Genomic DNA, 26,264 nt, shown 5'->3' with positions numbered 1-26,264 from the left:
AAGTTTGCAGGCTTGGTTCTCCTCTGACTTCCCTCCTCATTTACTGGAGCTCTTATTTGGATGATGGGCACAGTGAAAATGTTCCTAAGATGTCCTCTGAAGTCAGGCCTCTTCTCAGGTATTTCTGAGACCTTAATTCTATAAATAGGACTAAGACCATGTGCTTTCAACTAACAAATGAATCCATAAGGCTGGGCAGAACTGGAGGTTTGTTTTTCATCCACTCGGGCCAAATCAACTTAGGAACATGTATGGCTCTGGATGAGATCCTGTCTGCATGATAAAGGTGATATAGTGACCAAGGAATCTGCAATTTTTTTTCTCTCTCTCTCTCCCTCTGGACTGTGATGTCAATACAGTCACCTAGCTCAAAACACCCCAAACCAAAGTATTCCTGCCAAGCTTATGCCCATACGTACACTTAGGGGTCTTTCCCCAGGATCTCTAAGGAGTGTTCCTATGGGTCAAGGGTTGTCCTTGATAACTCAGATCTCTTTTTGACTTGGTAAGAGCAGTTCCTCTTTTGCTAACTAGATGGTGACTTTAGGAAGATAGCTTCTCCTCTCTGGACCCTAATATACTTTTCCACATTTCAACACGGTTGATGGTCTCCAGGGCCCTGCCAGGTCTATAACTCTATGTGCGCACGTTCATTTGCTTGGAATTGGGTCACCTTTGAAAAATCTTTAGTGGCATCTGGAGCCACTCTAATTTGCAGTGAGCCAAAGTTAGAATACAGATTAATAGTCACCTCTGCTCTCAGTGCCTCTTTGAAAGAGATCCACTATTGCTTGTCCTGCAGCAAATCCAAACTGGAAAGGAGGTAAGATAGCACAGTTTTTACAAACCACTCCAGAGAAACCCAAACAACATACAAATAACAGATGTATTGTAGGTTTTTAAAAGGTACCTTGTGTCTATGTCTGTGGTCTACCTATCAGTCATCTTGAGCTGAGAAGACGGCATGGACCAGAGAAGGGGTAAGAGAGAATCGTATTGCACAGATTCCATTATTTTAATGGGCTAGGAGAGTAACCAGCCAGGTGGGAAATGTGTTTGATTAAGTCGACTAGCTTTGGCTGAAGAGGAGGCTAAAATAAAAGGGCCAATCCATTGTGGCCTTTTGTCTAATTAATGCTTACTTGATTCAACTGAGTTTTCAAGTTACATCCAATTGTTTGATGTCACATAGATGTGACCACCCAGTGTACGAAGTATTACCATTTGGCTGTTTGCCACCTCCCACTCCTTGCAAGTTGATTCCACTTGGCTTAAGGACAAGAATGTGATGAGATGAGTAGCTTGGTAATAAAGTTGTTTATACTAAGTCTAAGACAAGGTAGGCAGAATGGGAGTCCTTGGAACAACACTTTTTGGTAGAGTAGTTTTGTGTAGTAAGCCAAGTTACAGATGAGGTAGATAGCCATCTGCTATCTCCTCCTGCTTAGCTACATCGAGTGAAATAAGGAATAAGTGGATCACTGAAAGCTGCCCACAATCTAAACAGATTCAGCCTCCGCCACCAGACATATGAGTAACACTGCCAGCAATAAAATAAAATAAAAGTAAAGTGGACTAATTTGAGAATCAGGCTGACTTCAGGTATTCTTTGGCTGGATGGATGTTATAATAACATGCAATAGTCTATGAAGTGAGCCCAAACAGGAAGGATAAAATAGAATAAATGATCTAAAGGGATTTTGAGCAATGTTAATTTCCTTTGTGCCTTTCTGTGTTTTCTACATTTTCTACAATGAACATGTATTGCTGTTGAGATCAGTAAGAAAAAAAATCTAAAGAGGTTTAAATAATCCCCCATGGGATGACCATTCTGTTACATTACATTTGTAGAGTACAGTCCAACCTCAAGTAAGCAGAACCCAACTTGAAGTTCGTCAGCATTTGGCTTTCTTTTTCCAATAATCCATTTTGAGTAGAGGCAAATCACAAGAAAACAAGCAGATATAAGGGATGTGGTGAAACTAATTTAAATAGCTATTTGAAAACCTTGTTTAAGTTGTTTCCTAAATATTTTGTTTTGCGCAAAGAATATAGTTTACTTAGGAAAACATCATTTTGAAAAAATTATTTTGGTCCCTCTTAACCACCAACTCAAGCTCCTGTGTTATTAGTGACAGATGAATAGAGAAATATAAGAATCAGGCTATACTCCACTAAATAAATCAAATGGTACATGAAAGTAGAGAGTGTTTTTCTTCTCCATAAATAATTAAAACACTAAGGCAAATTGAAGAAAGCTTAGTTTTGGTCAATGCAGAAGGCCTTAATGGAAAAGAATCCAAGAAAGGATGGATGATTTTAGATAGAGGTTCATGATAGAATCAAGCAAAGGAAGATGTGATCATGGCCAAGACAGAACTAGCAGGCTAGACAAGGTAGGCTTGGTTGGCATGCTGGACTAGAGAAATACCAAAGGGGGAACTAGAGGGTAGGATTCGATACAGAGCTAGCGATCACACTCAGTGGATCTTATGGCTCACTAAAAGACTTTGGCTAGTCAGTGCTCACTTTACAGGGCCAGCCCAGGGGCTAGACAGTCCCTGGGGCTAAAGCACTACACGATGTCTGGGAGAATCCTGATCCATGGCACCTACAGCTGCAGCCTCATTCCCCCTACCTTGCCCCCCAAAATCCTTCCATATTCATATAAGAAGGCAGTACCACCTCCTCTAGGAGAAGTAAAGTCATGTTTTAAGTTGGTACCTTTCTTTGAAACTTCCCTCAGGCTTTGCCTCTTTCTAGAAGTCTTAAAAGTTCAGCTTTTGACTGAACCTTGCCACCAGTAGAAGATGATATTTCATGTCTCCTCCTCCACTGCCATGTCTAGAAAAAGGGATTAGAAACTCAGTTCGAGGAGACTGAAAGGCAACTTGAGCCTTTTCTGCATCCTCTTGAACAGCGTTAGTACAGTAAATAGACCACCCTGAGGCTGAGAGAAGTGAGCTTCTGTGAAGAGAGTAGTAGTCCAAGGGCGCTTTGACTGAAGATTGAGGGGAAAATGCTGGGAAGAGCTTGTGACTCAGATTCAGGGTGAGCTGATAATGGAAAAATTAAATATTAGTGAGAAAGGTATCAAATTATACCTTAGGCATTTCTTTCTTTAAAAAGGCTTGTTCTAAAAGAATTAACTGCTTTACTGGCTGATATGTTTGGGTTCAGCTGTTTTAATAAAGAGATTATTTTTTATAATAAAAGAGAGGAAAAGCTTGCTTAACTATTTTAAACATGCCTGTGACTTAAGCCTTATTGCTTCGGTCCATGTGACTGTGGCAATCCACTGCCAATAACCCCTTGAAAGTAGGAAAACTAAAAGAATAAAGTAAAAGCAAATGTTCAAAGGGATTTAGTTTAAGGGCAGGGGTAGGGGCTTGAAAGGCAGGGTGGACAGGGGAAGGGAGGGAAAGTACCAAACTGTAAGGGAATTGCTCAACTCAATCTACGACCGCTATATCTTTTACCCTAACAATATCTCTTACATCTCTTCCGTCATGTTCAGAATGTGACCCTGAGGCCCAGTGAGATACTCACCTAGCAAGGACAATTCAATTGTGTTGCCTAGATTCTCCTTACTTAGACAAGAAAAGAGATCATGACAGTTTTGGAAAGATTTTGAGTAATAAGCAATCAGAAAACAAAGGAACTTCTTCTTAGCCCCCAGTTATCCAAACAACACAGTTAACCAGACTCTTCTCCCCCCCTCCTCTTCCCTATGCATTCCAGCCAACTGAGGTCACAGTGCACTGGGATTCAGATGTATGTTTGCTAGAAGATGTTTTTTCCTGGCACTAATCTCACAGTATCTGAGTTGTAAATTGTGCTCATTAAATACTTTCTAGAGATTCAAACGAAATGAAAAAGAAAACATAGTGCCTCCTACTTTTTTTCTGTGAAAACAGAGAGCTTCTTATCTTAGTCCAAGTAGGGTCTGCTCTTTTAGAATGACTAAACTTGGAGGTGGTTCTCTGCCCTTCCTTAGGGTTCACATCCATTGTAGTATACGTTGAAATGGCCTTTGGGTGATAGCTGTGTAGTGAGCGAAGCTTATTAAAGTTACTTCCCAGGGGCCCCCTTACAGTGGAATTAGGCTTGAATAACCCTAGACATTGGTCATCATCCTCAGAGGTATAGTCATTCACTAATTTCTTGCCCAGGCAGAACAATTTGTTGAACTGGAATGAGCTTTTCCATTGCCTCACCAAGAGAAGATGCCAATCTTGGAGCCATTTGCTCCTGGGTGGGAGAAAGAGAAAACAGTAAGTATACCTTCTCCATCCTAGGCCTTTCACAGGATTTCAATATGAATGATTCCAAGCTCTGCAACATCATGCTACTCCACCAGCAGTCTGCAAATTGCTAAACTTTCCTGGGTTGTTGAACAAATAAACATTATTACATTTGTCAGGATTCCATAATTACAATTGCATAATGTTGCTATTTACAAGGTTTTTACAGATTTAACAAAAAAAAAAAGAGGAGGCACATTAATACATAGGTAATTCTCAACTTCCTAATGAGATGTGTCCTAAACATTTATAAGTCAATGACTTGGAGTTTGGAATGCCTTGCTGCATAGAAACTGTGTTACATATGTGGTGGTCAGGTTTCTAGGCCAGTACACAAAGGCTGATTTAACCCACATGAAGCAGAGTTATACTAGCCCTCTGGCTGAGGTCCTAGGTCCTGAGAGCAGAAGGAAAAGCATTCTTTCTTCCCATTCTTTGGGTCCAAGGAAAACCCAAAGCAAAAGTTTTAAAGTAGAGGAATCTAAACTGACTTTTCCACCCTCATACTTGTTTCACCCTTCACACATCTCCTAGGGATCCACTGCTCGTGTCTTGTCCCAAGCCTTCCACTATAATCCTTCATTCTTCAAAACTGCCAACTTCGGGCTTCCCTGGTGGCACAGTGGTTGAGAGTCCGCCTGCCGATGCAGGGGACACGGGTTCGTGCCCTGGTCCGGGAAGATCCCACATGCCGCGGAGCGGCTGCGCCCGTGAGCCATGGCCACTGAGCCTGTGCGTCCGGAGCCTGTGCTCCACAGCGGGAGAGGCCACGGCAGGGAGAGGCCTGCGTACCGCAAAAAAAAACAAAAAAACAAAAAAAAACAAACACACCTGCCAACTTCTTCATTTCTCCTAGTCCTGATGAAAATGAAACTTCCCAGTCCTCCTGAGCATCTAGCTCAGTTCACCTTCATTATGATATTAGTGATGAATCCCCCCTTACCCTCCAAAATGTATATCTATGGTTGGAAGAGGAGGCTTATGAACCCCAGTTGGTGAAATTTAAGGGAAAGTAACAACCTCTAGGAAGTTTTAGGAAGTGGTAAATGTTGGAGGACAGGAGGAAAAAGCTATTAGGTAGGCAGCAGGGTGCAGCCTGAAAGGCAAGCCCTGCAGTCACTTCGCCAAAGCTATACCCCCTTTCACAGCATCTTTCCTTCCTCCCTGTCTGACACCACAATGCTCTCTCAAGGTTTCAAGTGTCTCCTCAATGGCTTCCATGGTAGTGGCAGTGCGTGTGAGGCATTCCTAGATCTTGTGGGTATTTTATAAGTTGAGTCTATCTCACTAAGAGTCAGCCTGAAACTTCATAGAAAGTTGGAAACATTCTGGAATAGGTGGTGTTAGTCGGTGGCATCAACATAGGACATTTAATGAAAGGTAAGTGAGATGTCTGGGAGCTCTTGGATTTAGGTCAAGCCTTCTGAAATTTGTTAAGGGGGCTCTTTTTTGAGGACTTTTGTGATTTGTACAGCCTGCCAACGCCATTGTGGTCAATTAACACGCTGGTTAAAGCACAAGTGCTGATGAGGCCAGGATCAGAGGTCAAATCAATCCACTTTGGGGCCAATTGGCTTCAATCCGTTCCACAGATGCACAGCCCACGGAATCTTGCCCTCTATCAAGGGGATCCAGATGAGTGAGTGTAAATGGCCTCAGCTACATCCATCTCCAGTGCTGGGAAAGCGCTACCAAGCACACAACCAATGATGGCGAGTCAGCTGCAGTGTGTTCTGCGGCAAACTCCAACACGTTCTTAGGAATGGATAGGTTCTTGTGCGGTACCTCCAATGCCTGTGCCACCCTGCCAGAGGGAAAACCCTTCAAGAGCTTCCAAACCCTTTCCTGCTGTGAGACAGAGACAGAGGCAGAGGCAGAGGCAGAGGCAGAGACTGACTGTGTGCTGTGTGTCTTGGGTGTTTCCTTCCCCACAGGAAAGAACAGAGCCGGGTCCCAGGTGGCAGGGGGCCACAGGGCAGCCACATGTTCAGTACAGAAGCTTTCTGAAGCATAAATGTTATGACACATAGAGGGTACCTGTGATAGTCACAGAAATGAGGATGCATTGGGTTTTCTTAGGAGAAAAGCAGTCATCGAGAGCTGACAAAGTCAACAAAGGCTAGTGGAAATATAGGAAGAATGTGGATGCCTTTGGTAGCTGCTGTTGGAATTGTGATTATTCTGGAACATGTTAAAAAGACAAGGGAGCAGGAGTGTGTGGAGATGCCCTAATGTTTACTTTAGAATCGTGTGATTTCCACGGATATGTGGAGAGAGCGATGGGTCTGAGGGTCAGTGTCTCCATGAAAGAGAGAATAAGAAAGCAAGATAAAGAAGAGAAAAGATACCGACAGGAGCCCAATAAAGCAATGGATTCCTCAGAAATAAATACATGGGGAGAATTCTTGATAATTAGGCTGTTGTTGCTGCTTCTAGTAGGGGAGGAGGGATGAGGGAAATTGTCCTGAATTCAAGCCAGGCAGTCAAGGAGTTGCCAGGCAGAAGCAATGGGGCAGGGCCTGCAGAGGAAATGGCATAAGCATCCCCTCGAAGATGATCTTGCCAATAAATCCTGGGAAAAGGGGGTCGTTGCAATATTGCTGTGTGGCTTAAATAGAGGTGAGTCTCTAAAGACCAGAGGTGGCCCACCGTGAGGCCCAAGTGCTCACAATGAGACAGATGGGTGCACCTGCCTGATAACTGGATAACAAGGCCAGCCTCATTAATATTCAATTATATTCATTAATATTCAATTAATATTGAATCAATATCAGTGAGGAGGTGAAGATGTCTCTAAGGCCGGGGCAGCTGACCTCCCTCAGATGCAGCTTGCTCTGCAATAGGCCTCCCCACAAGGTTTGTGCACAACTCAGTGGAGCTTGGAGATTCACCAACTCCATCACACTCGGCCAACAGAATGTAGGCTGAGACTGGCATCCATGCCAAAGGGAGCCCCAGCTTTGAATATCTGGCCAGTTCCTGGGCTCTGTTTTCCTGCTGGCCATTACCTTACGGCTTGTTTCTCACCAGCTGCTTTTCTGCTTTTCTTCTTTGGAAGGCTGCGATCTCCACTGGTTGCAGGCCATGGCCCACTTGCCTGCGGGGCAGGAGAGACACAGAAATAGTTAACGAAGAGAGTGTGGCAGAGAGGGGCATGGGACGATGCTAACTAAGTGTGATCTCCACTTACCCATCTTTGCCCACTGGTGGAGGCACGGGAAGGGGCTTCGTGAAGCCTTTTTTTCCAACCAGCCAGGAGGTCTCTTCTGTGCCTTTGCCCTTATTATAGAAAATACGGAAAATCTTAAACGTGCTATAACCAATTTTCCTAAAGAAGTCCTTCTGTTCAATAGGGTGCAAACATTCTGTTTGGCTCAGAAACTGCCTCTGCTTTCCCCTTATCACCACTCGCTGGAGTCTTCCTTCCTACACGGCTTCTTTGCCATATATACCTAAGGCTCAGACAAGCTCCATAGGCTGCCACAGAGGCCAGATGAAAAGCGAACAGCATTTCAAGCTGTCATCCAGATGTTTTGTCTACCCGCTGACACGCAGCTCCATCTTTGGGAATACGTGGATGTTCCGCTTCATAGCAACCAAACATCTGTACGTTCAATCAAAGATTCCGTTTGTCATATTTGCCATGATCTTTTGGAATTAGGCAACCCATTGTCTTTTGTATCTAGAGTACATACGTTCAGAGTCCACCTCCATCCCCAACACTCCACCATCCAATGGCTCTCACAAAACCCAAAAAGGGAATAGAAATGGAAAGCACACCATGCAACTTTGATCTTAAGCCCAGGGCATCCTGGCTGCTTTGAGAAGTCTGCATTTCTGCAATGTTCTTTTCTTCCTGCCAAGGGAGTCTTACAGAGAGAGACCCCAAGGAGGCCTCCACCTACAGCCCCGTTAGTTGACTGTCAAGAACCACAGGTCTGAGAAGAGGAAGGGAATGTAAACTCAAGTTCATTGCCCCAGAGCCTGAGTGATGACCTCAGAAGAGCCAAATTTTCTGCCTCTGCCCTGTCCTCCCCTCTTTCCAATCAACCCTCCTCAACAACATGGTTCTCTCTCCTCCTTTCAATTCTCTTTTCTCTGTCCTGTCATTTCCCCCAATCCGTAAGGAAAAACTGTGTTTACTAAGACTGAGAAAAGTAATGGGATGTGTTTCCAACTCATCTGAAATATGGTCTCACTCTTGGCAGACCTCATTTGGAACAGCTCTAAATAGTTTAACTTAGAGATTCCAGTTAGGTTTGCCCCCCTCTAAATATCACATCCGTTATTCTCTATTTTACATCACATGTATCCACCCCTTAACAATCACGACAACAACCATAATAATAATTAGCACATTTAACTGGAGACTCTCAAAGCGTTCGCAAATATGTGGTTCAAGGCTCTGAACGAGCCCTCCACGAGGCAAGTAGGAAGAGAATACCACAACAGCCCAACCTCCATGAACAGGCAGCCAACCCACCCTAAACCTAAACCTCAAATAATTGGACTGTTTGGGGCCACTCTGTTTTCAGAAGAAGTGAGCAACTTGAAAATATGCTCCCATCACTCATTCTTACATTTATTCCACCCTCGTTGTGTCAGGGCTGGGAATACAGAGATGGCTCTGTCCTTAAGGAGCTCACAGTGTAATTAAATAAAAACAATTATCACCGGCTTCCCTGGTGGCGCGGTGGTTGAGAGTCCGCCTGCCGATGCAGGGGACGTGGGTTCGTGCCCCGGTCTGGGAGGATCCCACATGCCGCGGAGCGGCTGGGCCCGTCAGCCATGGCTGCTGAGCCTGCGCGTCCGGAGCCTGTGCTCCACAACGGGAGAGGCCACAACAGTGAGAGGCCCGCGTACCGCAAAAACAAAAAACAAAAAAAACCCCAATTATCAGGCCATGTCTTGGGCCCTAAACAGAAGCCCAACTCTTCTGCTTCCTCAGCTCTTTATTTTCCTCACAGAACCTAGTACAGTGTCTCGTACAGAACAGGTGCTCAGTAAATAGACTGTTCCATTAACTGGCACTCTCATTCCTTGAGTACTTGGAATACTCAAGGTGTCGTTGGACCTCATTTTGGTAAAACATACTCTCAAAACTTGACCCCAACCCCCAACCACAGTTGACTGTTTTTCTTGAGCTCTAGGGGCTATCAGGACACTATGTCAATCCCCAAGGGAGATTTGCAGATGCCAGGATTGTCTAGATATTTGGGTGAGTCCTGGGACATACTGGCATGCCAAAACCAATGGTTGCAAAATAGGATGGAAGTGTTATGGACTCAGGCAAGCTTCCAAATCACAGAGTATGCTGGGGAGCTCCAGGGGCTCTCTGAGGTTTTGGAGCCCATCCAGGAGAATTCTTAGAATCCTAGCTCTCTGTTTACCCACCCTACTTTCAAAAGTCTGCTGAAGGGAGGTGGGGTGGGGGGAACAAGTATGCAACAACTGAAGCCTAAGGCGAACTCTCTGACTCAGTATCAATCCCTAGGCAGTCCCAGAGATCTCCCAAATAATAGCACCTTACTTTGGCCTGACACTTTTAAGATACTTTGGCACCTCCTGTCTTATTTAATCCTCACAAAAACTGTGGAAAGTAGGTTTATTATTAACCTCATTCTGCAAATGGGGTCCCTGAGGTTTATGGTGATAAAATGACTTGTCAATAAGCAGGCATAGCTGGGACTCGAACCCAACCCTAGTAGACTACAAATTTTATTTATTTATTTTTTACTATGACTTTGCTATATTTTATTGAGGTATAATTGACATACAACATTATATGAGTTTCATGTGTACAACATAATGATTCGATATTTGTATATATTGTGAAATGATCACAACAAGAAGTCTAGTCAACATCTTAGACTCCAAATTTTAAGTGTTCTTCCCTCTACACCATATAGCTTTTCCAACACACTGGAGTCAAGGGGCAGGTCTAGAGGCCAAAAAGCAACTGCAGGGAATTTTAAAGCTTGTGATTAATGATCTGCCTGATAATCACAGGTCAGAAGAGGCCTCCATGTTGAGAAATGGAAGCACAGAGAAGATGAAGTTACTTGTCCAATGTCACACATTGAGTCATTGATGGGACAAGAATTATGGACCAGACCTTCTGACCTTCATGACTCTGTCAATACAACCTCATTACTTCTTAGCTCAGTTGCTGGTGTGTAAATGTCCACCTCTGGCAAGGACAACAGAAACCAGCTAAGAACAACCATTTGGGGAAATCTTTTCAGAATGTAAAGCTACCTAAGAGGCCCTGGCAAATATATGTGATAAGCCTAGATATATACAAAGTCTCAGCAAGGAGCTTCAAACTTGTTGGGAAAACAGTAACTGAAACAGGACTCATTCATGTAAGAGAAGAGGTAATAAGATGACTTATCGCCAGGCCATTAGGAGAAAAATATTGAAAAAAGCAGAAATGGCCCGTTAAGCACTGATGATTCTGTGCCAGTATAGTACAAGAGGAGGTTGGAGTGGGCAGGGGAACAGATTCCCAGAGAGTATGAGCTTCTTGTCTCTAAATGTGTCCTCCTCTAAGCTTCCTCATTTTGGTCTCTTTCTTTGTACCCCCCTCCCACCCAATTACTCAACTTCTCTGTGTTCTCCTCTCTCAGCCAATCCAATCCACATCTTTGATCCCACTAAAAGAAACAACTTAAAGCGTCATCACTCCAGTGAAGGAAATGGGATGGGGGGTAGAGGGGGGAAGAGTGTTGTTGTTACTGGATCCAAGCCTTGAGCTGAAGAGAAGAGGCTCTGATGGAGGAATTTTAAGCATCAGCCAGCTGGAAGGAGAGGATGTTTTTGGCCATCAGCTTTGAAATCACACCTGGCTGGCCATCAAATGTAGTCCTTCTGACCCAGGCACTAGAGCGATTCTTGCTTTCCAGCAACACAGTGTGGATGGGGGAGGGGGGGGGCGGGTGGTGGTGGAAATGTTAAATCAGAATTTCTAAAGTGTGCTGGTGATGTCGTCTTATTGGGGATATTTGCATGCCCTCAAGGGACAAGGAATCTTCTGTCCCCAAGTCCCTACTAGGTAATAGCCAATACCTGCCTCTGGCGGGGAGGTAGAGGTACAGAGACAGAAAAGATCTCCCCTCCTCTCCCTTCCTTTCTGTGGGTCTTACTTCTTGTCCTTATCCTTCTTTTCATTGGCCCTTCCTTTCCCCTGGGGCACCCTCTTCTTCTTCTCTCTCAGTATCTCCCTCTCAATCTCTCTTCCTCAGGAGGTCTCTGCCACCCCAATAACCAAGGCCTGACATGGCCTTAGGGGAAGCCTCTCCCAGCCTCTTCCCCCAAATTCCCTGGGGTAGGGGAAACTGTGAAGTTGCAAAGGGCCCTTCTGAAGTAGTCCTGCTTTTGTACGTGAACCACCCAAAGATGTGATTGCTCCTGACTGGTATTTGGGGGGCAATAAAAACCATGGGGATGGGGGTATATTTTTCCTTTTCAGTTTCAAAAGTGGCACCTCTTCAGCTCTTAAATTCTCTCTTAAATGAGGGAATCTGTGTCTAGTAATACAGGCAGGCAAGTGCTTCAGGAAGCCAAGCCACCTTTGTCCTCTTCTGCTGAGAAATGTCCAAATATATAGAGGGATCACAAACGCCTTGGGTGATTTGATTCATTGCCTAAGTACTATCGTCCCCCACATCCTGTCTTTGCATTCTCTGCAGAGGTGGGAAAGAAACCTCTGTCCCCTAGTAAGTGACCCATCCCCCCTGCTAGAAGATATTAAGGATCTATTGGAAGGGACAATCTGGGACTAGCCATTAAGGGAATTAATTGATCAACTAGAACCAGGCCTTCCAATCTTTGACTTCTGAAATCCTCTTATATGTGAATTGCCACTATTTGGGGTAGGCATGCAAATGACAGAAACAAATTGTGCATCACTCAGTGCCCGGATTTTGCTTTGCCTAAGAATAATCACTGAGGAAATAATTTTCATGGACAATGGTATCATAGAAAGACTACTGAATGGGAAGTCAGGCTTCCTGGGTTATGGCTTGACTCTGCTATCAACTGACCATATGACCCTGATCAAATTACTTCACCTTTTTGGGCCTTGGCTCTTCATCTGAAAATGGAGTTAAATTATCAAATCTCTAGAGTCTCTTACAGTTGGGACGACCAGGGGCCCTGGGGTACCCAGAGGAAGATGAAAAGAATCCAGTGGAAATGGTGAAAAAAGAAAAAGGAATATTACTATAATCCTGAATCCCAGATCAAGTGATAGTTCTAACAGAGAAAAGGCACTATAAAATGTTTGTCTTTCATCAGAACTGACTGGTCCTTGGGGAAAGACATAAAGCCTCTCTGTAAACAGGGGGTCAATGTTGTGGATGAAAAATCAGAAAGGAGAGCCACCAAGCAGATGGACAGAAAACCCAAACTCCCCAATACTGTAGCACTGCCACATACTAAATGAAATGGAAGTTAGAAAATGTAAATAATAGTGCCGCTCACTGAAATGCCAAATTCTGGGCAATTTTTTAAGAGAGAAAAATGCAACTCCTAGTCAGAAAAATGCAGAGGGATTTTAACGATCCTTCTCACTGTAGCCATATTTTAAAGGAATGAAAGGTGAGGCAAAAAGGAACAATCTTTTGGGAACCAGAAATGGAGCTGGAAATTCTGCCCAAATTATAGTCAGACACCCAGGTAAACTCTTTCAGCAGACCATGACCTCTCCAGGAGCAGGTGTGTCCAAGTGGTTTGACTCAAAAAACAAAAGGACATTATACCTTGAGCTCTGTCCTTCCTCGAAGCTCCACTTCATAGCCTTCACTCAGGGTTCGAAGAATTGTCACCGTGCTGTGACTGACGTGAATGCGGTAAGCTGTAAAAGCAAGAGAGGCATGACTTTGGATCTTTTCAGGTAAAATCAGTGAGAAAAATATTAATGTAATAAATGCCCCCACTTCTAAATGAACTAGACCCTAAGCAAAGTCCCTGAGAGAGAGAGAGAGAGAGAGAGAGAGCGCTTTAGTTAGAGTTTCACAGGAGGAGGGGACGGAGATGGATGGCCTTTCTCACCAGGCCAAACACCAAATAAAACATTAGCTGTAGCACCTATCAGCCTCCTAGACACTATCTCAGATGAAAGACCATGCAATAGAAAGGTGTTCATTCAACTTGAGGTTTGAGATGAAGAAAAAAGCAACCACTACTTTGCTCTTAGCTGAAGCGTGACCTCCTCTGAGGGAAGTTAAGCTTCACCAGCTACTCTCACAGGCTGCTGCTGGATCTGAACCCCCAAGGTCTGCCCATCCTACTTAAGGGGCAAAAGGGTGTCTCTTCCATATACATCCATCCAACTGTCTTTCAGTATTGCTGAACTTAAAACATCAGTGAGAAATGTACCAAGACCTCTGCCAACATTCTGTGGTGACTACATCTATAGCTGTCCTTTGGGTGGGTGGCTCTAGCTGTGTACACACATGAATGGATTATTTTCCAACTAATAATCCCAAATTAGGATGAGAGCATTATATGAGGAACTATGACTAAAACTTCTTTTTAGAAATTAAGTGTAATTCTTTGGTGAAGAACAATCATTTAACTGAGGTAGGATCCTTAACTGTCCTGAAAACTGTCATCCTATGAAGTAAGACCTTGTTCAAGTTCTGTTCAATAAAAGTCCAAGACAGTCTCACACACACTTGAGAAAGTAATTCTTTTAGAATCTGAGTACAATCTGAGTAGCAAGTCACGGCTGAAAAGAACTGCAAGAAATTTATGCTGTGTTCTACAAATGACTTTCCTTCTCTTGACAGCTCAGTATTGTTTGTATCTTCCACACTACCTCATGGTCACCCAAAACCTCTGCTCCGAAAAGGTTGTCCCATCCTTAAAATTCAGCTAGTGTGTCCCGAGCCAGCCCTATGTGTGACATTCCACTAGCATCTTGTTGTGAGGGAACATTTCAGTAGAATAATCCTACTGATGGGGAGCACACAGCTCAATACAGAGAGATGGCTCATGCCAACCACCATCCAGTTGTGTGGCAAGGAAGGTCACTCCAGGGCTGGGTTACTAGTCACTTCCACTCCAGAATCAGTAGATTCAACTGAGCATAAAGGAGGTATTGATGAGATTGATTTTTTTAAAAAAATAGACCTATGACACGTCCTAGTCTCATATCCAACGTGAAGTTAGTCTACCTCTTTACAGATCTTCACTCAGGAGTGGCGCTTAACGTCCTATTTCAGTCACAGTCATTAGCTTCCAGAAAAGCACTCTAACCGGTTCCTGTAGTGCAGAGACCACATATGTATGCGTCTTTGTATCCCTCACAGTGCCTTCCTTGCATAGTCAGTGCTTAATACACACTGCTGTGCATGATTCACTCCATTTTCTCCTTCCTAGCTGATCACTGGACGAGGTGCTGCCTGAACCTGAAAATTCACTTTCTGCTCTCAACTCTGTATTTCCAACGTGAAATGTGTGGAGTGAGTTTCCCTGGTGCAGACCAGAACATGACTTCAGTGTTCTACAAGCTTACATCAGTCCAGAGTACTGTACCAAATCTGCACTGCGTTTCCATGATCAATTTCACTTCATCTTGGGTTGCACTTCCAGAGCAAAGTTATATGCGTGCGGCAGTTCCTGGATGACTCCTTCCATGGCCTCTGCCATATCTGTGGAGTTCGAAGACTTTCCCAGATGTCAGAAAATTTATTGTGACAACAGCTTCTAAGTTCCATGCTGCCTCCTTAATCATGGCTGCACAGACTAGATTGACTAAGACTGGACCCATTGTGCAAGGCTGTTTCCACACATGAGTGATGAGGAGTGGGGGTCACACAGGGCACCACCCACTGTGATATAGGCCACCATCATCAGGGACTTGTTTACGTGTATTGCTGAAGTTTGAGAAGAGCTTGTCTTGCTTAGTAGCTGCCAGAGCCAGGGCTGCTAAGGGCTTAAGTGGTTTTTTTAAAATGTAAAATCCATGAAAACTATATATAGAATCTATTGTGGTTCTTGATGCTTTTTTTATACTAGCTTGAACAAATCGCTTTGCTCAACCATAACATAGGTAAAGCACATTTTGATTCTGACATTGCCTTAATAGTAGCAGGAAATAACCAAGGAAGAGTTGCCAGCGGCGCACAAGTGACTTAATGGTTTGTACAGTTTTCTTCTCAGAGAAGTAGGGAGAAATGGTATCTTTGATACCATGCCTGTTTTGATAGAAAGAAGCTAAGAGTTTTATATACAGGCAAGTTGAAATTAATTATTTCAGAATTCCAAGCTCCTTAGATTGAGGGATTATTGCTAGCTAAATTTGAGGGCACTATTGGATGAAGCCAGAACTCCTGGGGTCGTAACGAGTTCAAAAAGAGGACTAGAGCAGCAAACAGAAGCTGGCTGAGAGACAGCTGGCTCTGGGTGTGTCTCCACAAACTAGCTGAAAAACTGAAAAATGTCAGTCCCTTACCTATTTCCTTTTTCAATATGACGCTCCCAAACCTACCGGGTTGGCCAATTTGTTCCTTTACCCAAAGGATTTTTTTGAGTTGTTTTGATCAAATTGTCTGGCTGTTTCAGCATCACCTAGCTACAGCTTCACGTCTAGAACAACATCATGTTCAATCCAACATCACCCCCTGCTGGTTTGTCATTAGAGACCAAAATAATGTGTGTTAAATCTTCCAACTTCTCAAGTTATCTTTGATTTTTCTTTGAAACAGTAAAACATCTCTCTGCTCTCTTTCCCCTCTCTTTTTTAAGAAAATATTTATTATTTTTTTTACTTGGCTGTGCCGGGTCTTAGTTGTGGCTTGGGCGGTTTTTAGTGGCGGCACGTGGGATCTTTAGTTGCGGCACGTGGGATCTTTAGTTGCGGCACGTGGGATCTAGTTTCCTGACCAGGGATCGAACCCGGGCCCCCTGCATTGGGAGCGCGGAGTCTTAATCACTGGACCACCAGGGAAGTCCCTCTTTCTCCTCTCTTGACGAAGAATCACTTTGTCAGTAGCAGGAGGTTACCATCCCATCCATCCCTCTAGAAGTACTCACGTAACCCTGTTGATTCCATCCGAGAAGCTGTGTTCACAGTGTCTCCAAATAAGCAGTATCTGGGCATGGTGAGGCCCACCACTCCAGCAGCAACCGGCCCTATAGAGTAGCAGGCAATTGGGAGTATAGTCAACAGGTATGCATCCAATGCTAATAGAGGAACACTGCCAAGGGAAGGAATGCAGCTGCATAAAAGAATAAAGTTGCCACTAAATAGCTCTGGGCATCTGAAGGAAGTCTTACAGTGAGTAATGAACTCTTTGCCCTACCAGAAAGCAAATTTATAATGATGAAGAAATGATTACCCTTCTGATTTATACCTTTGTTCCAAGTAACAGTTACACCCAAGATGCTTATATCTGTCAACAGGGACAAATAAGCATTAAACCCAATCAGAAAAGCCTGGGCAGGGATTCAGGATCCAAACGTGTTTGTTGCAAGGGAAAAAATGTGACTCTTTCTCGTGCCTTAGGGTTGGAAGGAGGGATCTCATAGGGCTGTCTCACAAATCGTGTCTATAAAGAGAATTATTGCTAAGACAGTTGGAAAATCTGAAAAGAAGTAGAGTTGACATTCAATCATTTGTGTTAGAGGCATGGAAGAGTAGTATATAAAGATAATCTGAGAATATCTTCTATTTGCCCTTAGAATGGGTTTTGTTCTTGCATTTTAGTACGATCATGTTAAGTGTCCAGAGAGTGAACATTACTTGAAAAAAATCTCAGCAACCATACTGAAAACCTAGTTCAAGATGATCTAGAAATTTCTCCACCTTCACCTTTCTGGTCTCTGTTCTGTTTCTATGTGAAAAGTGTTCAGCATTATCTTTTTGCTGTTTCCTGAATTAGAGAAAATAATTAAGTGTTTTTGCTTCAAAAAGTTCTTTCTGAACATTAATTTTTAAGAATAAAAGTTATGTTTCTCATTTTAATTCGTTTCTCACCCATTAAGCAGCATTCATTAAGCCCTGAGTTAGGCACCAAGGGGAATAAAAAAATGTAGCACATGGTCTCAGTTCTCCAGGAGTTTATAATCTAATTGAAGAAAAGAGACTACCAAACTGGAAGCAATTAAGCAACAACCCAAGACAATGTATGGCTGAGGCAAGATAAATGGCACAGGCAGAAGTGCTCTAATAGTTTAGAAAATGGGGGAGAGGTTGCTTATTAAGACCTGGTTCAGTCAAAAATGGCCCAGTGAAGAAGGCAAGGTAAGGTAAGGTTTGTGGTTGGGACTGAGCATGGAATTTTGGGAAGCTCTTAGAGAAAGCAGTCTGCTTAGTTCATGTGCCTAAGGAGAAACTAGAGACAAGGTTGGCTATTGGGTTGTACAAGATGGCAGACCTTGACTCATTAGAGAAGTTTGAGCAGGGAATTACATGATGAAAATCCTTTTTCTTTTTCTTTCTCAGGTCAGTGTATAGAATGCATCGAAAGGGGAGACAGGAAAACCAGGGAAAACCGTTAAGTGTAATAGCAGTAATTCAAGCACAAGGTTGTAAGTACTGGAAAGGAGGTGATGATGGACGGAGGGCAAAAAGGAGTGATAAAAGAGAGACACCATCAAAGGAGAAGTGTTGGCTGTCTGATTGACAACCGTGAGGAAATTGGCATGGGCTTATGAGCTTACACTGGTTTGTGGGAAAAGATGACTTGAAGCTTTAGATATGCAGAATTTGAAGTAATGGTGAATTATCCAAGAAGAGATGTGCTGAGGGGGGTTGTTGATATGAAACTGAAGCACAAATGGGAGATGAAGGCTTTTCTTTAAAAGAAAAATACTGAAAACCTGCTGTGTGCTAAGCATTCAGGATACAAAAATGAGTAAGATCTGGTTCCTGCCATCAAGGAGCTTACAGTCTAATGGAAGGACAGGCAAGCAAACACAGATGTGGTGATGACCATGAGAAGGACGGATGGAAAGAAGCAAGAGTGGAAGCAAGAAGATGCTATTGCAGTGATCCAGGCAAGAGATGCTGGCGGCCCAGACTTAAGACTTAGTAATTGGTTGAATGGTGAAGGTCAGGGTGAGGGAGGAGTCGAGGAGGATGACTCTCAAGACTAACTGGAATAACTAGGTGAATGGTGGTGACACCAACTGAAATAGAAAATAAGTACAGGAAGAGGAGGCTGTTTATGTGGGAAGAAAATCATTCTGTTTTGGATCTGTTGAGTCTGAGGTCTGTGTGGAACATTCAAGTGGAAATGTCAGTAGCAAGTCTGCTGTATAGGGCTGACGCTTAAGGGAGAAGACCGGTGCTGAAGTTGTAGAGTTGGAAGTCATCAGCACACGAGTGGTAGTTAAACTACAGACATGGATGAGATGACCCAGAAGAGCATATAAGGGGAGAGAAACAGTGGATGAAAGACAGAACCCTGAGGCATATCAATATTTAAGGGACAGATAAAGACAGAAGAGATTATCAGACAATGGTAGAAATGAAAGCCAGGTTGGAGTGGGTTGAGAAATGAATTCGAGGTCAGGACATACAGAGAGCAAGGAGATCACAGCTCAGAGCTTTGCAGAAAATGTGGGAGCAGTTAGAGAGCAGGGATTGCTAAGAGAGCCAGTAAATGAAATGGAGAAGAAGAATTCAGAGACTGAGGAGGAGGTCATAAAAGCCAATTGAGGGAGAATCGTCAAGAGTATCAAATGCTGCAGAGATAAGGGCAGACTAGGACCGGGAAAAGTGGTAGGGCTAAAGCCAGATTGCAAAGGGGTTAAAGAGGCAATGGATAGTGAAGAAATGGCATGATAAATGTCAATCATTCTTCTACAAAATTTGGTAGGAAAGGGATGAAAATGATGGGAGAAGAAAAAAAGGAACCTAGAAGAACAAAGCAAAGATAAAGAGGAGGGGAGTAAAGAGGGGAGCAAGAGGCTAGTAGGTGAGAGACCTGTGAAGATACCTATGAATGTGAAGATAGGTGGAAAGGGTACAATGAAGGGGAGTCCTGAAGGTGTTCAAGCAAGTGAAGAGGCGCGTGGGAGAAAAATACTCCAGGAGTTGAGATTTTAACGAATTAAAGCAATTATCCTAAATACCACATGTGCAGGTTGGTCTTGTATCATAGTCAAACATGGAACTGTTGGCTCTAACAGGAAAGGTAGCCTGGAAGGGTTTGGTACCTAGAACAAGGGTTGCTGCCCACTGGGGTAGGGCAGGTGCTGGGAAGAGAGTTAACTTAGAGAGACATAAAGGAATGATGTAGCACTAGACACCTGGATAATCCAGCTGCCAATAATCAGGGGAGAGCTACCCTCTTCCTCCCGTTTCTAGCCTTCCCTTGAGGTACATGGGAATGTCTTCTCTTGCTTTAGCTGCTGGTTGTTACCTGAGTGCAGGCCTATTCGAATCCGGACTGGCACCTCTGGCATGTGCCGCATCTTGAAGGTACCCACGGAGCTGAGGATATCTAGGGACATGTTTGCAATCTCGGCTGCATGCCTCATGCCATTCCTCTTTGGGAGGCCTGAGGCCACCATGTAAGCATCTCCAATGGTCTCTACCTGGAAATCAGGGGAGATAGAATTAGCAAGTAAATAATGTGTGTATGTGTGTGTGTGTGTGTGTGTGTGTGTGTGTGTGTGTGTGTGTGTGTGTTTTCACAGAGCTTAAAGGGTATGATGGAGGCCAAGTGTTCTTGTAAAGTGAGGAAGCCAGAGAGAGGCTGTCACTGCTTCACAGTCCTGCCTGTACATTAGAATCACTTAAGGAGCTTCACTTAAAAAAATACTGATGTCTAGGTCCCATACCTGTAGATTCTGCAGTTACTTCTCAGGTTCCTGTCTGACCCTAGAGAATTATCAGGCTCCAAATAATTCATCCTAGGAGAAGGTGCTTTCCCAGCAAGCATTTCTCTAGATGATTTCGGGTCAATAAGCTAGAACAGCCTTAAGGAAAGCATAGGGAAAAGGAAAGGAAGGAGGTGAAAGATTCTGTTCCTTCTGCTTTGCCTTGCTAATATGATGGAGTTAGTTTTGCAGTCTCCTTGGGTTCGTGAGAACTCAGTCTTTTCCCACCAGCTCCCTCCTCCTGTCCTACTGCCACCTCTCAAAGGAGCAGCAATAGTAGCCCTCAATTGCTTTGCAGGGGCAGTTAGAGCTGGACACCTGTAAATAAAGGCAAATGAACCCGTGCTCGTCTTCCCCACAGAAGTGTACTCACTCTTTTAGGTGATTAGTAAGGTGAGACTTTTCAGGTAAATCCGAAAGATAAGCAAGCTGAAGGGACTTCTATGAAATGTGCCTGTCAGACTCTGCTAGTACAAGTTTGGATCCAGTTAAAATCTATGTTCTCCTAGAGAACTGAACTCACAGATTGCCATAGTTAAGAGCATGAAATTCTGAAGTCACACAGCCTCGTTCAGAATTCCAGATGCACCATTTACAAACTGTGTGGCTTTAGTCACGTAATTTAACCTCTCTGCGCTTCAGTATCCTTACCTGTAAAACAGGGATAATGACAGCACCTACCTCCTAGAATTTTCTAAGTACTAAATGATATCAAAGCACTTAAAACCTGTCTGGTGGATAATAAGTGCAAGCCATTAGCACCACCGCCATCATTATCACATCATCATCGTCGTCAAACTGACGTGTCTTGAAACAAGTCACAGGATTGTGCCTATGACTCAGCTCCAGAGAAAATTTCGTAATTGGCAATAGGCCCCTCATCATGACTTCCCATGTAGCCAGTAACAGCGATCCTTTGCACCTATGGTACTTTGTACCTCAGGATGCTTCCATTCAGGGCCTCCTATACCTGGTGCAATTTGAGAAAAGGATCCCTGCTCTCAGATAAGCATGCCTGCCCGCACAGAGGAAGGCAACAGTTCAATGCAAATACTATATGGGAGGGAGAAACTCACTGGCTGGCCATCATCATTGACTGGTGGTTGACACTTCAGCTTTAATGAGTCAGTCGTCCAGGAGCCCCCAGGAATATGGATGAGAAAGTTAGAAAGGCAGGGAGCACGGGCACTGTTTGGCCTTGGTGTGAGACTGCTGTGGTGAACTGTGGGTTGCATAAACCAGCATAAGGACACAGAAAGGGAAGAGGAGGTATAGAAAGGGGTCTGGTTGAGACGGAGTGGTAGTAGGAGAACTGAAACTGAAAACAAATCACTAACTTCATAATTTTGCAGCAGCCTTCTTCCTTCCATTTCAGATTAGCAAGTGCCAGGGGAGGTGACTCCAATTTTACAGGTAAGGAAAATGAAAACACGAACGGTTTTGGTAACTCGCTGCTGGTTCAATTTTTATTTCCTTTGCACTGTGTTGTTTTTATTAAAAATGACTGAAAACTTAGATTCCATTTTTGGATTTATATAGCCCGACTCTGTCCTGAAAACAGCCCACTAGCTTCTTACTGCAGCCGTGAAGTATCAAAATACCTAACAATGTCATTCCCAAGACCCCCAACAATTGTCTGAACAGTATCAGCTGGATTGATTAAACCAGTGGCTGTGTTACTGCCCACACTGAGTCACCTCTGATTTTAGTTTCAACTGAATTAGCTTTCAGTGATTTGTTTTTCTCTTCAGGCTGCTTGAGTTCAACAAGTTAAGACAGGTAGTCTGATTCCATGGATTTTTCCTCCACCGTGGCTTCCATGTGTGCCTCTTGATTAGTTTGCAGCTCCTGCTGATTGACAGGTATGATGTCTATTTCTGAGCCCTATTTAGGCAGCTTGGCCTAGCCCCGAGGCTCTCTACTTGACCTGAAAGGGCCCTGTCTAATCTGAGATAAACACACTGCCCTGTGTGTGATTTGAGAGTTGGAACATTTCAGACTACTGTGAAGGATCCAATGAATGGAGCTACTCATTCTCCAGCTCTACCTGGGCTCCTGGGACAGAGGAGCTGTCTAAAGTGTGGGATGCCTGGGGCATCTTTCTCCATCAATAAAACAAGTAACCATGTTGCAGACGTGGAAATGTTCCTATGTAGCTATGAGATTTTTAGTCATTTTCTGCCTAGAGACAGGACCGCACATACAGTCAAGGGTAAAGAAGCATGGCACCGAAATGAGTGAATGTAGTCATCTGTTCTGCACTCATCTCCTGCAACCTTTGAAAGGAAGAGTGGAAATTGACAGGCTGGGGGGTGGGGGGAAGTGGAAGCAGTGGGTTGCAACCTCACACTTAATCACTTCCCAAGACCTCAGACCACTAGGTGGGCTTTAGGTTACCCTATAGCAATCCCAGAGAGCCTCAGGTCCAATAGCTCTTTGACATGTATAATGCCAGAGTTCCCTCCTGTATAAAAACGGTACCTAAAGGAGGAAACCAAGTTTTAACAGCACGTATTAGATGTACACAAACTTTACCAGGATGAACTCTGTCATAGTCATCAACTATGGGCCAGACACCAGTACTTTCTGTATCCCCTTCCGTGTCTGCACTGTGGGTACTTAGAAACTGAAGTGCAATTAATGCTTTTTGGCCCCAACCTCTTCTTAGTCCCAGTTCTAGAAAATAGCTCAAAAGAAATCTGACTGGCAGTCTCTTGCCGGGTTGAGATCGTTGTTTTGGAAAGTGTGAAATTCTATGCATCCTATTTGGCCTTCATTTCCAATGGGAGACCAATGGAAGTAGTGTACTATTTACATTTTAATTCCTAAATAACAGCATTCAATACAATTGCATCCTTCCTTCCATTTGGGAGTACACATAGGTGAGCCTCATATCAAAATTTCTCTCTGGAATATACTGCTCTGCTAAGTAACGTACCTTGTATACATCGTGACTGCCAATGATGGCATCAAAGAGTGTGTACAGGTCATTGAGAAGATCCACCACCTCGATGGGCTCACTCATGGCTGAGATGGTGGTGAAGCCCACAATGTCGCTGAAGTACAAGGTGACCAAGTCAAAGCCCTCAGGTTCAACCGTGCAGCCCTTTTTGAGGGATTCAGCAACTGACCTGAAAACAGACACAGCTATTCCTCAGAGGACACAGGTCTCCCTCCAGGCCACACAAAACATCTGCTAGAACACAACTTCTCCAAAAATCACCACCAAGTAAGTGATAGGGAAGAAAATGGCACCTGGATGCAAACACTCATTCTTTCATCTATTTTACAAATAGATATTGAGTGCTTACAGTGTGCCAGGCACTGTGACAGGTGCTGGGATGCAGCATTGAGCAGAGAGCCCTGATCTGTACCTTTGTGGAGTTTTTTTCAACTCTCTATCCTTCCTCAGTTCCCCCCACCCAACTCTACCCCACCTGAGGGGGAAATGTTCCCAGGCAGCTGCCTTTGCATGAGACTAGCTTCCCCAATTATCTCCTAGAAGATCACGTTACAACATGATAAGGTGCCTTGGAAAATTTGGAAATTGTAGCAACACATAAGGCTTTCACCTAAGGAAGGAAAAACATAGAGAAACAACCCTGCTACTTTCCTCTAGGAGCTAAAAAATCTGCCTCCTTTTAATTGGTCAACTTCCAGGCAAAGTCATGAAGTGACACATAGAAAAACCGAGGCATCAAAAACTTAAATGACTAGCATGATCCACAAGCAGTGGAAAATTAGGAAGTGTGCTCTGCTCCCTTGGCTTTCCAATTCTTCTTTGATTTGAAGGTGTGACTCAAAACTACTGGGAGTAGAGAGTGTACAGGACAGGGGGAGGGAGCAGTTAGTTGATGGGTAATTTTTTTCTATTTTTAATAGAACACATTGTTACAAGCATTCACACTCCTCAGGTGTTCACACATACGGTGGTAGCATCTGTGTTAGAAGCTTTTCCGTCTTCTGTTTTTCAATTTCCAGCTCTTCAGTCCGCTCCCGGATCAAATCTTCCAGGTTGCTAGAATATTGCTCCAGCATCCGAAGCATAGAGTCAATAATATTAGTCTTCTTCCCTTTATTGAAAGTTTTAAACTGGAAGTAAACAGAAAGAGGAGCCAGGGAATTCTTACTTCTTAAACTTAGAGATGATGGAACAGGACCCCCTTATCATAAACCCCTTCCTCTAAAATGAAAAGGCAGGAGAGGTGACCCCAAGTATAAATAGGAAAAGTCACTACCCACCCTTATTGTCACCCTGGCCCACTCACAGGGCTCTTTTTCCCTGAGTAGTTCTTCCCCTACCCTTCTGGTTCTTTCAAGTCTAAGCAAAGGTGCTCTCCAGGCAGGATCCTTCAGTTCTGAGATGCTAGCACATGAATAGTTAGCCATTTCAAAGGCACCAGGATTTGGTCTTGAGCTCAGGCCAGTTGTGAGTGGGGTCAGGGGAAGAGGGCAGGGAGTGTTCTTTTACTCTTCTAGATCATCAACCTATAAAATCATCCTTATCTTCTAATGCTACCATGTTGCCAGTTCTCGGACAGTGGGAGGTTCTTTGACCTCTTAAATATGACCCAAGCTCGACGTGGTAAGATCTACCCCTATTTCTTACCATGGGGTCCAAGAATAATGGTGTCTCCTAGCACTTGGCCTTCATGTCAGTCAGGGTCATGTAGAAATTCAACTGGTCTTGCCCCTGGTCCTTTAGAGGTGGCTGCATGCCACAGATTTTCAATATGCCCTCCTGGGACCCTGTTCATTTACAGAGACAAGGAGCTTGGCATAGCATTGGAATCACGAAGGGTAACCCCTCCTTATTGCTGTATTCAGCATGCAAAATGCTGGGTTGACAACAAGGGAAGACTGGTGGTAATTTTGCTCAGCGCATGCCTAGGAATCTGTCCCAACGAACCCTTTTATACAGCTGAGCCACACGTGCTCCATATAGCACTCAATGCCCCAAGGCTAACACTAGGGGTTTCCTTCTTAGCCTGGTCCAGATCTACGTGTCCACCAAGGTCCTACAGTGGCCAGCTCAGATGCTTTGGGCCCCCCCTATTGCCTAACCCAGGGAGCCTCCCTCTCTTCCTCTTCCCATTTCAGTTTTATTAGCGGCAGGGAGTTGGGAGGCTACCCTTGTCTTTCAGACAGTCCAAACTTCCACTGAAGCATTTCAGTGAGGGCAGCTCCAAGCAATCTTGTTTGAAGGTCGTATGATGTGCACTCCTTCTATCTATCACCGGCTTCTCTGCTGCCTTCTGAAATAACATCTCTAGCATCAACACCAGGGCAAATGCTTTTTCTCCTGCCTCATGGTAAGTTTTCAGAAATTTGACCTTCATGGTCCTTTGCCTTTTCCATACTATTGAATACCTGTTTGAGTGTCCTCAAAAAACTCAGCCGGGCTAATGGAGGCATTGTTACCTGGGGACACGGATGACTTCATATTCAGGGCCCCTCAGGCTTTCAATCCAAGTCTTTCTTTTTTCCGCCTCAGATACCTGCCACTCACAAAGCATCTCAGTGCTGTACCCTAGCCAGGCTCAAAAGCCTCTCCGCCAGAGCTGACACAGCACTCCCAGAGAACACCCTCAGCTTCGGTATCCTGTAGTTTGAACAAATCCCTCAACAGCATGCTCCAACAGAGGAACCACACCCTAGCAGGGCTCCCTTAGCAGGGCTCTCTCTGTCCGCTCTCCATTTCCCCCTTTTAATCCCCAACTCTAGGGAAAGCGTCAACCTCTTTAGAAACTCAGTATCTTAAGGAGAGAGCTTATCACTTTTCGTGCACTCCATTGCCTCAAGTCATTCCCTAGAAACCTAAGGAATCCCCTGCTTTTGTACTCCACATTTGCACTTCCTTCCATCTGGAACACTGTTTCAAACACCCCATATTTTCCCTGACCCTCCAAAAACAATCTGGCTTCACTTAAATGGGATACTCATCAGAGTTCTCTGGAATTTCCAAAGCAAAGGGGGCTCTACGAGGATCCCCATCTAGTCCAGGATATATCTATTCCATCTTCTGATGGTCTCAATGCCATTGTCTTGCAAGTGCCTAGTGGTTCAACTCCATCTTTGAAAGGTTAGTTAGATCGGATTGTGGATGGTCTGGAACAGAGGTTC

At 44.1% G+C, this 26,264-nt stretch overlaps 1 protein-coding gene across 1 annotated transcript in view; it reads right to left on the bottom strand.

Annotated features, from left to right (window-relative positions):
- Positions 1 to 7,313: 7,313 nt before the first annotated feature.
- The window catches only part of GUCY2F (guanylate cyclase 2F, retinal), a 79,913-nt gene continuing 60,962 nt past the window's right edge, over positions 7,314 to 26,264 (bottom strand). Inside the window, exons 13-19 of the mRNA XM_089904899.1 lie at positions 24,070 to 24,233; positions 23,080 to 23,272; positions 19,682 to 19,856; positions 16,347 to 16,445; positions 13,067 to 13,161; positions 7,495 to 7,583; positions 7,314 to 7,401 (exon numbers count right to left, since the gene is read on the bottom strand). Of these exons, the coding sequence (XP_089761025.1) occupies positions 7,314 to 7,401; positions 7,495 to 7,583; positions 13,067 to 13,161; positions 16,347 to 16,445; positions 19,682 to 19,856; positions 23,080 to 23,272; positions 24,070 to 24,233 (903 nt within the window). The remainder of the gene's footprint in view (positions 7,402 to 7,494; positions 7,584 to 13,066; positions 13,162 to 16,346; positions 16,446 to 19,681; positions 19,857 to 23,079; positions 23,273 to 24,069; positions 24,234 to 26,264) is intronic.

The sequence above is a fragment of the Delphinapterus leucas genome, chromosome X (genome assembly GCF_059928025.1).
Source record: "Delphinapterus leucas isolate spDelLeu-1000000601 "Yukka" chromosome X, BTC_Dleu_Yukka2, whole genome shotgun sequence".
Classification (NCBI taxonomy): domain Eukaryota; kingdom Metazoa; phylum Chordata; class Mammalia; order Artiodactyla; family Monodontidae; genus Delphinapterus; species Delphinapterus leucas.
The sequence above is the reverse complement of the archived record's forward strand: the minus strand, read 5'-3'. Positions and strand labels throughout refer to the sequence as shown.